Genomic DNA, 18,651 nt, shown 5'->3' with positions numbered 1-18,651 from the left:
CGGTTAACCTGTTTAAAGTTGCTAAATATTACTTATTACACTGGACTAACTCCGTTCCATGTAGCTCGTCGTCCAGATGTTAGCAGTCGCGAAGAAGTAAACAAGGAATCCAAAAAAAGCGTTTAAAATGACAAAATAAAGCATTTTGGCATCTGAAATATATGCCGAATATTAGAGGACACCATAAAAGTGATCGGACTATGTTTTAATGTATCAAATTTTGTGTTATTAAATTAAATTAAACGATTTTTCTATAATAGTTTGTAGAAATCTCTCAAGAAGATTCCAATTTCACGCCTTTGTAGATAACTTTTTTAATTAAAAACATTTTTGTCCAATTATAAATAACATTTCACTAATTAAATCTCTTAAAAAATACATTTTTTAATTGTTGATGCAATAAATATAAAACTCAGTGTGCCATAAAATGTTTGCCCGACAAAGCAGGATTTACGGTAAAAGGAGGCGGGACTAAACTTTAACCAGGAAGTTTACAACGCCGCTCCATGTTTACACATGTTTGCACTTTCACGTGGGCAAAGTTTCTACAATTAAAATGTCTTCAAAGAAAAATAAAAGCAAATCGAAAAAAGCGAGTGAAGGGGACGTTTCACTTGTACTGAAGGAGGGCTCAAATGACTCTTCAAGCCCGCAAACAGCTGGTCTGGAGGGAGGACGCTGCAGAAATCCTAACTCTTTCACTGTCATCGATTTCATTGAAAAAGGTAAGGCTTCAAAGCAAAACCCCAAACGATTAACATGCTTCGATACAAAGATAAGTTGTAGATGCGTTCAGAAAATTCAGCTATCTGCAGTAGAAACATGGAAGATCTGCAGTAGTTCCTGATGCATTTGGATGCATCTCCACCTGTATCACTGATGCACTTGTATTCATAGTTTTGTCTCTTTACTGAAGTAAATTAGATTCAAAGTGAGAGACAAATAAAAGTTGTATCTTCCAGAACTATATTTTACGGGTAAAATTTTCTCGTTCTGTACATTTTATTATATTGTCCAGTGTGAAAAGAAGAAATTATAATACCAGGAGAACATTGTTCACATGGGGACTTGACTGGCATTTAGAAGCAAACTTGGAAAAAATGTAAGTCTATCCTTTTGAGATGAAAGAAAGTGCAAAATTCTGAAAATATGTCCTTCGTTTTACGTGCAACAAACTAGTCCATCCACGAACAAGCATTTCTACCTACTAGTACTTTTGTGTTTAAGTAATTGATAGTAATATTGTTAATAACTATCTATGTTATTAATATTACAATACAGTAATGCTACTAAGAATGATATTTTTTTTGTTTCTAGATTATTTTACAAAGCCCAAATTAAAACAAAGTTCTTCTCAAGAGAGCAAAATACAGTGTTCGAAAAGGGAAAAAAAATCATTATGATCAGAAATAAAAGACCATTCAAAAGAAATTAAAACTCGAATAAACTCAGTAAAGTTTCTTCGATAAAAATCTGTTTTCAAAAGACGCTTAAAAGGGCTTGTTGACTTAACTGTTCTGATATGCTTGAGCAGATTGTACTAGAACTTTGGGTCCCAAACTGCAAACAGTTTTTCCCCTCCTTCTCCACATGTTCCATCATCACCAGGACAAACTGCAACATTTGAATGGTTTTTATGTTTACCATGAAACATTCAGGATGGGTATTTTTATTTAATGCAAGTACTTTCTCCTTAGTTTTCTTTCATCGTTATGTTTTTGTTAATTTATCTCACAGCTGATGACAAAACACCCAAAAGTTGCAGGTCAACTTTAGCTCAACTTGGCCTTAATTCAATGAAGTCAGCCAGTGTATGCATCGGGAGACCAGTCCTCCTGACCAGCCCTGCAGGACAGCAAGAGGTATTGAAGGAATCTTCTACTCAAGATGTCAGTTTCCAGACTTTTAGCAGCCTATAAATAATTTGCAGCTCCTTTTAATAATCATCTGTGTTTCTTCTGACCGTCAGGTGTGTTTGGGGTGGCCTGTCGCCTCCTTTCCAGGTGGAAAAGTCGGCCTTCAGAAGTGTGCCCTGAACAACCTGAGAGTTAAGTCAGGAGACGAGGTGCTGCTGCACCCGATAACAGGTCCTGTGCTTCAGGCTGAAGAGGTGGTTCTCTCCAACAGGTGAGATTCACCTGATTTGCGTCGACTGAATGGTCGTCAATGAAATTATGATTGAAATCGCACAGTCAATGAAATTACTAATTGTAGTACAACAAAGTAATGTCCTATTTGCATTTTAAAGAGACAGCATTACAGTAATTGTACGCATATTTACCAGATTACTGAGCAAATCTAATGTAGTCTAATAAATAGTTGTGCAAAAAATTCTATATTCATGATGGCTTTATATAGTTTTTGTGAAAAAGGAGACCATTCAACTGTTGTCACACTGGAGGTTTGCAGTGCTGAGTTTGTGAGATCATGAAACAGCATTTGAATTGCAATAAGAAATATCATTCATGATCATCTGCATCTGAAATTTTGAATCCAGATTCAAATAGATACAGGGTGAAGGTGTCATGTGAGATAAAGTCTTTCTAATAAAATTCTGGTATCTCAATAATAGTTCACTCCTTTTTGAAGTCACTGGCTCAAGAGATTGGACTTTTTCGTTTTGTATTTTAGTTAAAGACTGCCATCTGCTGGCTGCAATATTCAATTGCACTTTAAGGCACAGCAATCCGTGAACAGTTAAAATCAAACAATAAATATTATCTGTAAATATTATATAACAATGCATTTTTTTCTCAGGTCAAAGGATGACACACTAGACACAGATGAATTCAAGAACTTCTTATTGAGGACTTTGGGTGAGGTCACGTTTTTATATCACTTCTGCAAGATTATAAAATATTAGTGGCAAGTGCATGCCATTTACCACGTCTAGTTTTGTACTTTCTATTCATCACTCTGTCCTTAAATATCTTAATAAGATTTTTAGCCATTTTCTGAATGTACAGTTTGTTTGTGAAGCAACTAGATATTGTATTTATTATCCTTTTCAGCTATACGGTACGTTATTGTTCACTGCAGACTTTAATAATTACATTTTAACGCTATTTTGCAGCAAAGTGAAGTTGCACATAATTGCACTTCTCATAACATTTTTATTTAACAGATTACACATTTCCTCTGCTGGAATAACAACTGTGAGTTTCTATCTTATACCAGCTGGGAACATCATTCTGCCAGGAAATGTCCTTTCCTTGAGTTATTTTGGCCGGTCATGCAGTCTCCGGGTCGAGACCATTAGAGGGGAGGATGGCATCACCCTCCAGAGACCGGCGCCTCCCCCAGGAATGGGCCCTGACACAGAGGAGTCCTCTGTGATGAACTCAGTGCTGGACTCCACGGCAGCTGATCTCTCCCTGCAGCTCAGCATGCTGACTGTGGATGACAACAACGATGTGGCCCCAAGCACGCCTGGAGAACCCGGTCCCACAGCCAGCACCCCATGCCGACCAGCTCCCCTCCTTTCTCTCTCCTCACCCCTTGCTCCCGATTCCTCTTCCTGCAACTCCCAGAATCCTTCAGCAGAATCAGCAGAGACTGCTGTCAGTTTGGAGAGCTCCCTCAGTTTAGAGCAGGCCGAGAAAGTCTCCATAGCACCCTCTGCTGGTGCTTTGAGTACTGACACCTTCTACTGCCTCGCATGCTCCACCAAAGTCAGTTTTAAAAGCAGAGCAGGGAAACCAGATCCTGATGCAGAAAATAAAAGGTCAAAGGTCACCTACAGCATGATTGGTGGACTCAGCAGCCAGTTGGATGTCATCAGAGAGACGATTGAACTTCCTCTGAAACGCCCTGAGCTGTTTTCCAATTTTGGTAGGTCAGGTCGTACAATTATCCCTCATGTCTACTTTAAGGGTTTAAACTGTACCATTTGACCATTAGTATGTAGGATGTACAGTGTAGATTTTTTTTTACAAGCTTTGACTTGCATTAGAAAAAAATCAAAGCTCTAATTGCACTCAATTAACTGTTGTCTAATCAGGGATCCCACCTCCAAGAGGAGTTCTACTGTATGGTCCCCCTGGCACAGGGAAGACGATGATTGGTCGAGCCATAGCCAATGAGGTCGGAGCTCACATGACGGTCATCAACGGCCCAGAGATCATGAGCAAGTACGGTCATGTGGCATTTTTTCCCCCTAGTAGAATATATGAGCATAATTATTTCTGTATGGGTGACGTTGGTGACCACTTTACACATGATGAGAAGTCTAATGATAAATACTGAAGTAGTTTTATTGACCTAAAGAGGAAATGTTATTGTCTTTGCAGATTCTATGGTGAAACAGAAGCAAGGCTGAGACAAATATTCACTGAGGCGTCTCAGAGGTAAATTCAATCAGTCCAGCGAGCTGTGCTCAAAAAGTAGCACAAATAGCATTTACATTTTATTTCTTTACATGCAGAACACTGTATTATGCCCTTTTCTGGTGTCAAACAATATAAATCTGTCTTGTAATTGTCTTTTCTTGGTCGTTATAGAGTATCATACGATATTTTTTAAAAATTACTTAGATTAGAAGATACATGTACAAAAAGTAATAAATATTCTTTCAATCATCTTTCAAAATACATATTCCTCAAACAAAATGCAGCACAAATTGTAATTTTCTGACTTTTTACTTGGTTTGCTAGGCAGCCTGCAATAATCTTCATTGATGAACTTGATGCTTTGTGCCCGAAGCGAGAGGGAGCTCAGAATGAAGTGGAGAAACGAGTTGTAGCTTCTCTCCTGACTCTTATGGATGGGATTGGTTCAGTAAGTTATTAACTGTCTACTACAATGCTGTCTATTAGATGTTGACAACACTTTTAATACAGTTTAGTGCAGTACAAAGTGCTTCACTAACTGGTGAAGGTGTGTCCTCAGTGTGTCCTGCTTTTAGGATTTTGCTAGCATACAGCTCTACAGGGATGCTTACATGACTTCCCTTTATTTCATCAATACAACAGTCTGTGTTGCATCAGACTGATAATTGCAAGACAGTCAGCATAACACTGACCAGCAGCTGCTTGTTCTGTAAACACATGACTTTAAGCGATGGCTTTCTGCAGCAGAATGTGAGTCTGTCAAGATATGTCCTCACTTGAAATGCAGATTGTCATGCAGAAACCATCTCTGTGCGTTGGACGGCCTTCAGACACTGTGGGTTGCATCTCTGGGGTGTCGTTTGTCCTCTGAGCTCTGTGTTAGTGCCTGATGAGAAAAAAGATGATTCTCCTGCACACCCCAAATGGGAGCCTGGGAAAGAAATCACCCAAGGTTGCCATAAGCTGCCAATTTGCCATAACTTTATCAACAAAGTACTAGGGCTGGCCCGAATAGTGGTTTCTGACCTCCGAATATTCGGGCCCTTTTAATGACGAATATCCGGATCCGGATTGTTCCGCCCCGTAACGTCCGACCGGGGGGGGGGGGGGGGGGGGGGGGGGGGGGGGGGGGGGGGGGGGGCGGTGGCGGCGGCGGCGGAGACGGCCCGAATATTCGGATCCATTCGTCTGGTCTCCCGGGTCCACATTTTGCCCTCGTTTAGTCTTTAGTTAAACTGAAGAATTCCCAAACACCGGTCTTCAGCATCTTGTCTTGTGTTTATGCAACGAAGTGAAGCGTGACGTCAGAGTCGGCAGCCACCCGGCCATTCGGGTGGTATTTACAAACACGAATGGAGGAGCCGAAATGAGCCGAAGAACACGGCGGGATGAGCCGAAATGAGCTGAAGGCACAGGGAAGAGACGAGCTCCGAATATTTTCGTCTGGGGGGAGGAGGGAGTGATCACATCGACATACACATATGTCGACATATGTGTATATATTATAGACATATGTTTATGTGATCACAGGACGAGATGAGCCGATGTGGGCCGAAGGCGGAGGGAAGACAGTAACGCTGCATATTCTTTCCGCCCGGTGACGTCCGACGACAGGGGGGCAATATTCGGATACCAAAATTAATATCCGGACAGTGCCGTAGTGAATGAATATTCGGATATTCGGGATATTCGGGTCCAGTCCTACAAAGTACATCTCAACGTCCCCCGGCAGAGAAAGCCCTCACGTGGATTGCTGATATTACACAGATACACCAGCTACCCCTCCCTGCTCCTGACTGTTTTCCAGAGGTCATCGGTACTGATTGGTTTTGTGGAATGTGGAGAAAGCGTTTCCTGCTCCTCAGCATTCTTGCTTGCACTGTAATCTATTTGTGTTTCAGTTATCCCTGCAGTTTTTGAAGGTGGAAAAAATATATTTTTCATCTTGCAGGCGGGCCACCAGATGGCCACAAAATGAGGTCATTAAGTCACACACACAGCATTTTTACTTCACACTTTGAAATTAGGTTTCATATGCATTTGCCGGTAGAGTAGATTTAGCAGTAGAAGCTTGGCATTTAGCAGTTTACATCGATTATATGTTAATTTCTGCTCTTCAGTATCGTAATTGTCAAAGCTGTGTGACTGATTAAACAATTAGACTTCTGAAAAGTCCTACATTTACCATCTTTCCGAGAGTATAGTTGAAATATTGACAGATTATGTAACTGTTTTGCATAATGTACAAATAATATTGAGATAATTGGTGTCACCTTTACCAATCTGATATTGTAAGCAGCCAGAAAAGAAAATGGACTTACATAAAGTCAAATATTGTTGCCTCATAAAGCAACCATGTAGTTACTGACTTTATTTTGAGGAGATTAAAGTCAGGTAAGCTATAGTACATAACCAAATGTTTATATGCACTGAACATTGTCAGTGCATATAAACATCATATGAACCGCCTGGTAGGAGTGCGTCATTTACTATTAAGATAATTTCTAAAGGAACAAGACAAAGACTTGAGGGTGCTGACTTGGCCTCCAAATTCTCCAGATCTCACTCAGATTTAGGGATATGCTAGAAAAACAAGTGTGATCCATGAAGGGCCTGCCTTGCAACATCAAGGACTTGAAGGATCTTCCATTAACGTTTTGGTGTGTGATGCTACAGGACATCTTCAGAGGTCTCATGGAGTTCAGACCTTCACGGGTCAGATCTTCAGGGGGACTTGCACGATATTAGGTGGTGGGTTTTAATGTTGTGGCTGATTAGTATATACATTTTCAATCATATGTTATATCTTGCAGGTCCATCTAGTTTCTTCAGACCAGCAGCATAATAACACATATAAGCTACATTACTATGTAGTTAACAGATCTCTGCTTTCTTTTTTGTTCTTCCAGGAAGGTCACTCAGGTCAGCTGTTAATCTTGGGGGCCACAAACCGGCCTCATGCCCTCGACCCTGCCTTACGGAGGCCGGGACGCTTTGACAAGGAGCTTGAGGTTCGTACAACCACACATGGTAACAAACATGGGCATTCAAACAGTTTTCATTAAGCACGCATCTGTTTGGGGAGAGTTGCTGTTTGTCTGTAGGATCGATGACTAAAATGATCGCACTTCTGAAAATATCTCCACAAGTTTCCATTTGCAGTTTTGGTGGCTCCTCACAGTTCCTCCTATTCTGTCACAGTTACTTGCACTGATTGCAAATTAAACTTGCTGTCCCATAATGTGTCTTCTGTGCTGCTGATTACATGATGACAGGTGGGAGTTCCTGGTGCTGCAGAGCGTGCAGATATTTTGCAGAAGCAGCTGAGTTTTGTCCCGTGCAGTGCAACCACAGAGGAGCTGACGCAGCTGGCGGACGCCGCACATGGATACGTTGGAGCAGATCTTGCAGCTGTTTGCAAAGAAGCAGGCGAGTAAACACTCTCCTGCTGTCACGTGGAAAGTCAAAATGCTTTGGAAAGAAACAAACACGTTTACTAATTGTAGAAACCTGCAGGTACCATGAGCCCAGTGAATATCTGGGTTCACATGTGGCCTGATATGCTTTTCACATAACTTTGCTCCTATTCTCGCTCTCTCCTGATGTCTGTCTAAAATTAGTACACCAAAACCTTTTCCATCAAGGTAATATCGAATATCATAGCATAGAATTTCCCGTTAAAGTATGCCGGCCCGCGGGCGGGCCGTTTTTTTATCGGTATACGCTTTTTTTTAAATAGAAGGACACTGCAAACACGATTATACAAACACTATACACACATAGAAAGCTGAGATTCTCATGAATCCGCCGGTATAAACCACTTTCAGATGTGATTACCACAGCGGGTAATATAAACACATTTATCCAACAAACAACAAGTCATGTAAACGTGCACAGCTCACCTGTCGACGCAGTTTGGACGCTCGTTTCTGGTCATAAAAGAAGATAATCCACAAAAACTGGCCAGAACCCAAGCTTAGCCATCCAGAGGAAACAATCCAGTATAATACTTTGGCCAAAACATGTCTCGAAATAGGTAAAAAATCCAGAAAACGATCGGCTCCGTGCGCGTGCACGCGGCGCGTGGTGGCGCTGTGCGTTTCATATTCACTGCATCTTTCTATTATAACTTTATCATACACGGTCCTATTTTCTTTGTTCGCGATTCAAAATGGATACTGAACGCTTCTCGACCGCTTCAACCCGGACTTCAACCAATCAGGTGACTCGTTTCCGCCTACTTTGGCGATATAGCCAACCATGGCCGAGTCTGACAGATATCGATTACATCACTTGATTGACTTGTTTCTCAGCAAATCACGCCGGAGGAAACGTTAGATTGACAGGCCTGGTAGCCAATGAGCTTGCTGAATGGCTTGAATATAAATCCCGCCTCTGCCAGCGGCTTTATATGATATTTCATTCGTGAGCTCCGGGCTCCACCTGCTGTTTCTCTGTATTCCTCTCAATCTGTTTGTGTGATCGACACTGAAGCCTATCTGAAGTGATTTTTTGAGTTCTTTATGAGTTTTTGGAATGAAAATAATGTGAAAATGAAGTGAAAATGAATTTATACCATTCTGTACAGAGTGTGCACAGTGTATAAAGAGTGTATCCAACATTGACAGGGGCGGAGCATATCAGTACAAATACATGTGTGAAACACTCATTTCTTGTAGTATTGCTCTGAAATTTTGACCTGAACTATGTAAGACCCCAGGCTTTTGCAATATTGTGTTTTCAAGCTCTTACAGTGCTGCCACACTGATTTTCAGGTGTTTTATTAGGGAAAAAATGTAGGCGAGAAAAAAATTCATCCTAATTCAGTGTGTGCCAACATGAAATACTCTGTGCCAGTAGCACCTAGAGTAATTCTGACTGCACTGGGTGAAAATTCAGGTTGTCAGCTTTCAAATGAGACCCCAACCATGCATGTACTCCAAACAGTTCAAGAACAGCATTCAATTTACTTTCTGTAAATCTCAGTAGAAATTTCGGGCGGAAATTGCCCAGACCTTTCCAGAGTAGTTTAAAGTTATAATTTCCGAAAGTCTTAGAAGTCATAAAGTCATAAAAACAACTTTATAAATATGCCACTGAAACCAAGGAGAGCATCTAGAACTGCTCAGAGCAGTTGTTGTGAAACATCACTGCTTCACTTTGCATTGATTTCCTCTTTGCACTTCCCGAAAACAACATAATTTGGGAAACCAAAACACAGTTGCACATGGCAGCGAGCCCAAAATTGCTCACCATCTTTTAGCAGTTTGGTTTGCCTCGTGGGCTGAAGAATTCAACCAACAAATAAATTTGAATGACAGTTTGTTATTGAGCTTTAGGTACATTTTGGGCCTCGTCTTGTTTTCCCTCTTTGTCTTGACCTAACCTCTGCCTGTTATCCTTTTCCCAAACTTCAGTTCCTGGTGAAATATTTCTTTTTTTAATTAATTTCTAACCATTTTTGAGATGTTTTCTTGGAGTGCTTGACTTGCCCACAGACCCTTTGAACACAGAGGGTCAGCCAGGCCATCCTTTGATATTTGCAAAGGAGGAAGTTGGGAGTTTCTGTGGTATTCAGATCCCAGTGAGAGAAACCACTAAAACCACCACTTGTTGTGAAATTCCTGTGCCCCCTCACCCCTTGTGCCACAAACCATCCCACCTCACATCCCGAGGACAAGCCTCTTGGCTGATATATGTGTGTATCTGCGCTGCATGTGCTTGATTGTGGGGGTATATGTGATTGTACGACCGCATGCTTATTTGTTTTTCTGTGCGTGTGTGTGTGACCCAATATGCCTCCTGGGTGGTCCCACCGCCTGGGGTACGTGGCGTATTGCCTTTCCAGCTGAGGAGGGAGCTGGGGCTGCTGTGCGGAAGCACTCCGGCAAAGAGTGTGATTTACTGTCCACAGAGGGCCAGACGTGACTGGCAGTGTTTTCTGAGAAACCTCCTCACGCCCCGGAGGGAGACAACAACCTCCCCAACCCCATTCAGCTCTGCTCATTTTCCCTAAAATCTCCAAACCAAAATCACTAGACAAACAAAGTGCTTTTGCAAGTATGCCACACAAGAACGAACGCCAAAAGCACGAATGGATTTGTTCTGTCTTTATTTCTTTATGTTGGCTCCTTATGATAAAATACAAGTTAAATTAGGTGAAATGAAATACAAATTCAGTTGCAACTGCTTAGTCACTGTATGACAAATCATCTGGCCTGTAGTGCTAGCCAAGGGTTACCTGAAATATGCTGCTCTGTCTTTCACTCTTTCACTATTTTATGCATAATAAAAGCTCAGCAGCCAATTTTATAGTGATTCCAGTCATCATCACTTTTCTTAATTTCTGACAGATAGGTGTAGTGTAGTTTTTAACAGTATATGTTTGTAGTCTGTGAGGACACTGTTTAGTACATTAACTTCACTCTGAGAATTCTAATGCTAATTAAATGACAAGAAACAAATATAAATATGATTTTATATTATTTTCACTCCCATCAAACCATTCAGTGACTCTCATACTCTATGGATGGGGGCAAGATACCACAGCAGTTAGGCTAGAAATATTTGATTTTAGGATAATATGATTCAGTCAGAACAACTCTGTATTGATCTGCTGTGACTACTCCCTCCAAGTTAACCCAAACCAGATCATCCCCTCTCTGTGGAGGTTAAGAGTTCAGCTTTTCCTTTAATTTGCCACTCTTCTGTATTTAGTAGATCTCCCGGCTATCTTAGCCATTTAGTTGACTATCTTAGGTATCAAGCCAGCAAAAGTACCACAGCAGGACATAGCAGGAGTAAATGACTGTATATCGGGGTAGTGGGTCCAACATGAACTCACTGTTCAGCTGATTATTACCTGGACTTTTGTAAGTTCTCTCACTTCCAGTTCACTTTGCGGAGTTTTTGTTGAGAAACAATGGAAGCTCTAAACGTAACTCTGAGTAAAATGTAATGGTGTCAGATAATCGAACGCCACCAGAAACTCTCTCCCCTCTCACTGGAAATTTGAAGCTTGGCCCCTGCTTTAACATTCTGTCAGTGCATTACTGTGTTTAAGTTTTTTACATAAGAAATTGTGTGTTTTAAAAAAAACAACTTTGTAGACTCTTATTGTCTTATGTAAGGTTATGAGTAAAGATCCAAACCACTCATAAATAGACATATCCAGCCACACAAAGCACACGCACATGCAAGTTGATAACTGTTTTTTCCTTTTTTGCTTTTACTGAAAGGAACAAAAGCCGTAGAGGCACAAAAACACATCGAGTCGGAACTGCAGTTGTTTCCTTCTGCTGCTCAGGTAACAATAAGCTGCTGGGGAAGCATACGCTCCGACGCACCACTTCCTGAAAAATAAAAATGAGGGGACATATCATGGCGACTGCAACACACTCAGGTCACGCAAAAGATCCCCACCTTGCACAGCTGCAGACGGCATGCACATACACACACAGTTGTGGCATCTGTCTTGGATGCGTGCACACACACACACACACAAACACAAGAAGCACATTGAGGCTTGGGTTCCACATCCTGCCTTGAACACAATACCAGCCTGCTTATAGATCAGAGAATACGACTATTTAAATCAATTGTTCATATCTGAGGAAAAGTCAGAGGGAAGGATGACAAGGCCAAGTGACTGTGTGCGCGTTTTCTTCTTTGTGAGCATGTTTGTGTGTGCACAAGAATTGATGGAAATCTTGATGCCATTAGGGAAGTTTTTGTTTGTCCAGTCTGAGTTGTGCTGGGCCCCAGAAACAACTTCTTGACGACAGATGTGTTATATAATCGCCACTTAATTACAGTTGATCACGGATCGGCCAGTTTCGAATGTAATGTAATGTAATGCAAGAGCACACTCATACCAGATCTGTTAAAGTCTGCTTCATCGAGGTCACTTCAAATCCCTTTTAAGCCTTCACTGAGTGCACAAATTATTAAGAAAATCTCTGCTTTACATCATGTGCACTGACCGAGGGAATCCAGGTTGAACGCTGTGATCCCTTAATGAAAGGAAGGATTTTTAAACCTGGAGAGAGAAGAAAGCCGGAATGTATCTAAGTATTAAGAAGTCACCATCATGTTTATTTGACTGTTTAGGGTAGAAGCATGACCATTCGTTACCATTCTAAGCTGAATAAAGGAAAATTACAAATTTCTAATGAAGGTCTCATTTGACATAATGTATTTTTTCTCAATAAATACATAGATTTGGTGACAAATAAAAGTCAAAAACAACCAGGAAACTCCAGATGAGTTTCTTTGCTACTTGGCAGAGATTCCCAGTGGGTCAGCAGGATCGATCATTTCCACACTCCTTATTCGTTGTCTATGTACGTGACCATGCAGAGCATCCTGGTAAAGTGGCGATGTATTTACAGAGCATCGAATGCTCTTCATTTGCGTAAAGTTGAGGTAAGGTCACAGCTGTTGATCTACAATGCAGTTCAACAACTGCATGGCTTATTTATCAGCCTAAATGTTTACAGAAACACATTTTGATTACCGGTAACTTCTTTGGCAAAACACGTGGAAGATTCCAAACCAACCACCGTTTTGGTCCGGTTCAAAATCCGGGAACTGACAGCCCTTGATTGAATCTGTCCAGCATTGGGAAGCAGCACAGTTTGTTGTGTCTAAAAACCCCCACCGTGGACACGTACCATAGCCCTGTGACTGGCTCACCATGCTTTCACTATATCATTGAAACTAGCGTGAATCTGGTGTGAGAGCAGAGTGAGGTCTGTGTTGTACATTCCACATCTGCAAGTACGCGAGGGTCCACGTGACATAAATTCCATCAAGTCTTTCCAGACCCTTCTACGGATATTCACATGCAGCCCTGATTTGTGTATGTGCAATGACTACACTACAAAGGCCAATAGTGTGCATGCTCTACAGTATTGTGCATGCACAGAATATGTTAATGCAACTTGCTGTGTATGTATTAAATGTATTTTCTAAATTAAACTACAGGACATGACTACTTGGCATTAAGTAGTTTTAGAGTCATGATCGCCTTGCCGGCATTTATTTGCAAGTACCACCTGAGGGTTGTTTAGCAACTTTACAGGGTTGATTTTCGTCCGTAGCTGTCAACTTACCCACAGCACACAAACTCTTTGAAGTTTCACAGTGCTGCGCTGAGGTCAAAACTAAAAAGGCAGTAACCCCGAAATGAAAGCTTACCATCTGGTTTTGCCACAATCGTTTGTCACACATGCCTAGGTGTAGCCAGTATAAAGATGCATACGTGGAAAGGTGTGTTGTAGAAGTGATTTAACAAAGTCACCAACCCCCAACATGGAACCCACTGCTCATGATAGCTTTAAAATTTTAAATTGGAGTCGTTTTTGATGGTTTGATAGTGTTTGATCATGTAAACCTGTATAGAAAAAAATAGTGTTTATTCTGGAACAAATGTTGAGGAAATTTCACTCTTGTTTCTGCAAAGTTTGCTGTAGTGGGGTGTTTATTGGTATTCCGTCATACGGTGGGCTTACCAACACAGAGCATGAGCCTGTGAAGGTAAGCCGATCCAGGACATTTGGAGATTTCCCTTTTTATAGGGATGCCAGAGGGTGGATCAGAGGGTAGGGAGGGGCTGTATGCAAATACAGAGGGTAAGACAAAAGGAACATCTCAGAGGAAGGGTTGGGGGGTTGTAAGTAAATACTAAGGTAGACAGTGGTTAATTTGCATATAGTTCAATCGAGGGTAAGACAACAGAACAAAAGGGCAATTGGATAACAGGAGGTAAGACGGGGATATGGCAGACAGCAACAAAGGATGAGTCTGGTGACATGTAACAGTACTGACAATATGTGGGCTATTTCTCCATCACAAACAAAAAGTTAAGTAATAGCTGAATTACAGTACAAGTATATCAAAAATTCTACATTTTATTCAAGTGTTTAATTACATTTCAGAACTGCTTCACTTCTAACTCATGCAGGAAAAAAGATTCCCCCTTCTGAAGCTGATCTGCAGTGGCCCTAAATGAGGACCTCTAGTGGTCAAATTTGATATTTCTGAGAAGGTAAACAAGCAGCTGCTGAACGGTCTTCACCACATTTGCTAGAAGGGATATATTTTCCTCTATTTTAATATTTCCTTTCCTAAAAGTCATTGAGTCAGGATGTTCAGTTTCAGTCCATAAACAGCCCACAAGAGTTAAACCTCTTCTCTCCTTTAGTTTCTATTCAGTTGTGGATGCTGACCTTCGATCAAACTCCCCCCTCCTCTGAACTTTTTCTGTCTGAAGAGGACGTGGCTTTCATCATAGTTTCATGCGAGCTGACAGATTTATGTACACATTAAGATGATCTGCTGGACTGCGTTAGTCACAGCAGAAAAATGTACAGCCTGCACAGCACGAACTCTATTTATAAACATTTTCCTGACAGCGTTCCTGTTGTATCTGATGTAGCTCCTCGTCACGTCATTCTGACTCGGGTTTATGTCAGACGTTTGTCAGCGAGCACACAGTTACAGGACAGGCTGACATAGATGGAGCCATCACAGAAATCCCACGTTTTTATTGCAGTTTAGCTGCAGACCTGCTGCTCTGCGGCTCCACGCCTGAGCAGCTGAAGTTCTATACAAGCGAGACGAAATAGTTTAATATGCTGTAAAATATAGGAAAACCACCATTATCAACTTTAATATTTTCATTGATATTGTATGTTAAATAAGAAGATTTTTAAGAACGCAGACTTAAAGTCAGCATAAAAGCTGGGTGACGATCCAACATTGTAATTGACTGCCTTTATATACAGTGCATAGTTCTTGCATCCTTCATCCTTAAATGGCAAACGATGTCTTTAAAATACACCAGGTTTTCTACAATGCATACAGAATTTGGGATAAATCTGTGGATTCATGAGATTAACCCTCGAAACCTAAAGAAATATCTGGACATTTCTGCTCCTGTCACATTTTAACTCACTGTGAGCTTGTTTTTCTAGGTTGCAAGTAGAGAGAATTCAAAAATGTGTTTTCTGCAGTATAGCAGAGTTCAGAGGTCATAATAATAAAAGCAAAACAAAAAATAGAAAGTTAAATCTCTTTCCAAAAAAATGAAAAAAAACTATTCGTATGTACAAGTCCCCACCAATATTGGAAAAGATTACAAAGGCTCCACATGCTTTAGATATAAAACTATTTGTGTTTTTCCACCACGCTGACTGTATCTTCCAACAACTTGCTCCTCTGTGTACCATTTTTTAGCCATTCTGTATTCATTTCAGTGATCAAATATGTTCACAAGAGATGTAGAATGAAGTGATTTTGATAAAATATCACAATTTTAAGCTTAGATTTGACTAGTTTTCCTCATGGAACAGCCCATCTCTCATTATTCATTGAAATCTGACAGTTCTGTCTGCTTTTTCTGTTTCTTGCTCTGATAAATGTCAAAATTATGGTGCTTTTCCCCCAAAAGATAATATTCAAACCTGCTGGCGTGCTTTCAGAGGGTTAATAAAAGGAAGAGAAAATTGACGATGTTTCTTCCCCACATGTTTGCAGTTTTCCACTAATTTATCACACTTTAGTTCATAGATACAGTTATCATCGCTCATGTAAACACTGAGACTTTTGCCTGTGATAAGAAGCCATAAGTAGGCAACACAGCCATTTAGGAATTCATGAGCTTAAAAGGTTAGGAGCTAGTGTGCTAAAAATTTACAGATTTGGATCAGTTAAGAATGTTTTTGAAGGACACACAGAACTGCCAAGAGCTTTGAATTAATTTACTTGTTACACTGTGTATAATGTATATGAAAGTAAAGGAGGAAAAGCGTAAAGGAGGCTGATTCAAACAGTTAAGAGACAGCCAATCTAGGGTGCTGTAATTATATTTTTTCCTCAAGATCCCTGACAAAGACTTCCTCTAATATAACCACAAAGGCACTGATTTGTACTGATCTTATTTCCCTAAACGTTACGTTGACTCTGTTCCCGGCTCGGCACAGATTATACAGAACAGCTTTTCATAATGAATCCCTCTAGGTGTTCCGTGTGGTATTGGAAGCTATCATGTGGTCTTGTGGAGCCTCGCAGACTCTGGGCGTCTCTCTGTCGTCCTGTTGGCGTTCAACTGATCCCGGTGCTAGCAGATGACTCATTTCCACAGTCTAAACAGTGCAAATTGTGTGTATGAGTGTGCATGTTTGTTCGAGCGTCGATGCCTATGTGTGCTTGTTTGGTTTGTGCCACATCCGGACACACTGTTTACAAGCGGCTCTAAACAGGGGAAGCCCACTGGAACAAAAAGGACCAGTAAAATTGATTATGTGCAATAATAAACACAAAACTCTGCAGCGTGTCAGCTGAAAGCTTTTTGGTTAGCCGGTTATTTGACGCCAAAGATCAGGCTCGATATTTAGCATCAACTTCTCCGACTTAGACTAAACCACCCTAAATGATTTACTCGGCAAATGTGCAAATTGATTTGGCCAACACGCTTAGTGAAAATCCCCTAAACCTAAATATTGAGTACTTGAGCGTTTTTAACCCAAACTATTGATCTTCATGGTCAACAGACGCAGGAAATGGGGACTAGAGGTTACTCCACTGTGTAGAAATGAGGAGGAAAAACGGCAGCAAAAATGAGCTGAGCTTTGTGTGTTTGACATAAATTCTGCAGTGGAAGACTAAATGGACCAAACAGTGCTAAATGCTTGCTGATGTTTACAGCGGCAGCCTTGCCTTATAAAGTGCTTTTCCCAACTCGTTTGTCCTTTTAAAGACACTTAAGGAATTTCAGGACAGGTCACATAAATATCAGTCGGATCAGCATGTGAAGTTTATTTGAGGCCTCTGTTTATAAAATCCGGAAATGTGCTGCTTGTACTCCTTAACCCCGGCGCTTACCTTTACCCAGTGACAGCTGTGTGTGCGCTCTGTAACATGTACTGTAAGTGTGTATGTGCGTGCGCGTGTGTGTGTGTGTGTGTGTTTATGCCTGCACACGTTTTCCGCATGTTTGGAGTGTGCGAGCATGTGTATTTGTCTTTGTCATCTCTGTGTGTTTGTGTGTGCGCACTTCAAGAGCACATATTATTGGTGTGTTTCAGCTCCGGGAACAGATGTTGGGTGTTGTAAATACAGGTGCAAAGAGTGCTCCGGAAGCCCCGGCGAGTAATGAAGACGTTCCTGCGGTTTTGTAATGCTGTAATGCCCAAAGTATTTCACCATTCATTCGAAGGCGGCTTTGCTGGGGTGCTGTGCTCAAGCTTGTGGGTGTTTTAATGCAGCGCTACACAATGCAACACAACACGCCACATAATCCAGGTTATCTGTGTTGAAATGTGAAATACTCTGTTGAAGATGGACTTGTTTTAAAACACCTTCCTGAACTCTGGGGTGATGATCTGCTGTCTGTGACAACAGAGCTCTGTAAGGTTTCCCTTTTGAAGTCTGGAAGACTTTTAACCTCTCCACACCTAACTCTTTTTTTCTCCCTTACTAAAAGTTTAAGGCAAATCTCAGACATTTCACTGAGTTTATTTTCAGTTGTATAAATGAAATGCATTGAAAACCCGTGAAAGAGGGCAATATGTGGTCACATCAAATACTGATTTGATTTATTGCTATTGTGAATAAATTTACCGCACCTTGTATGAAGCACTTAAGAAGTGAACAGAACTTCATGGCCACTGCTACAAGTAAACTGATGTAATTTTTAGCTGTCATTATGACTCTGAACCCCAAGCAGTTTTTGAACATTTTAAAAAATGTATTAATTTTTTCCCTTGTCCCATTTTTATTCCTTCTGGGCGTGTGGTTGTAGATGAATCACTGACAGCTTCCCTGTTGTACCATGGAGCACAGAATTAATTTTTATTTAAGTATTTATTTATTTTTGCAGAATTTAGTTTGTGTGAAAGTAACAGATTTTTAAAACGAGACACGTAGAATTAAACGATTTGCCTTTCAAACCCACTGGTAAATTTTGGGTTTAATCGGGAAGCAGCTAATAAAAAAAGAGCCTTGTTGTATTTTACGACAAATGATTCAGGACTGAATGATTCCTCAGCAAACTGCTGTTGGCTTATTTTCCCTAAATCGTAGTCATTTAGCTGAGTTCTGTTCTGTATTTTCCTCTAGTCATCAGAACCCTCCTCAAGTGACCCCAGGGTGCACCTTAAAGAGGCACCGATATGGAGTTAATTGATGAGTAAGGCCTATTCATAGCTTTATTTTCGAAAACAACCCAACTATCATGTCAGTGCCTGAAACATTTACACAGCAGTGTTTGTCAGACAGATTTACTGTCACCATTTTAATTGAACATAGCTCATCTTCCGAT

At 40.8% G+C, this 18,651-nt stretch overlaps 1 protein-coding gene across 1 annotated transcript in view; it reads left to right on the top strand.

Moving 5' to 3' along the window:
- Window positions 1-296: 296 nt before the first annotated feature.
- Window positions 297-18,651, top strand: part of spata5 (spermatogenesis associated 5) — a 127,744-nt gene continuing 109,389 nt past the window's right edge. Inside the window, exons 1-10 of the mRNA XM_022189722.2 lie at window positions 297-725; window positions 1,738-1,862; window positions 1,970-2,127; window positions 2,758-2,816; window positions 3,178-3,831; window positions 4,001-4,130; window positions 4,290-4,346; window positions 4,653-4,776; window positions 7,238-7,339; window positions 7,604-7,757. Of these exons, the coding sequence (XP_022045414.2) occupies window positions 557-725; window positions 1,738-1,862; window positions 1,970-2,127; window positions 2,758-2,816; window positions 3,178-3,831; window positions 4,001-4,130; window positions 4,290-4,346; window positions 4,653-4,776; window positions 7,238-7,339; window positions 7,604-7,757 (1,732 nt within the window). The 5' untranslated portion in view covers window positions 297-556. The remainder of the gene's footprint in view (window positions 726-1,737; window positions 1,863-1,969; window positions 2,128-2,757; window positions 2,817-3,177; window positions 3,832-4,000; window positions 4,131-4,289; window positions 4,347-4,652; window positions 4,777-7,237; window positions 7,340-7,603; window positions 7,758-18,651) is intronic.

Source organism: Acanthochromis polyacanthus, chromosome 10 (genome assembly GCF_021347895.1).
Source record: "Acanthochromis polyacanthus isolate Apoly-LR-REF ecotype Palm Island chromosome 10, KAUST_Apoly_ChrSc, whole genome shotgun sequence".
Lineage (NCBI taxonomy): Eukaryota > Metazoa > Chordata > Actinopteri > Pomacentridae > Acanthochromis > Acanthochromis polyacanthus.
This window is presented reverse-complemented; position numbering and strand designations above follow the sequence as displayed.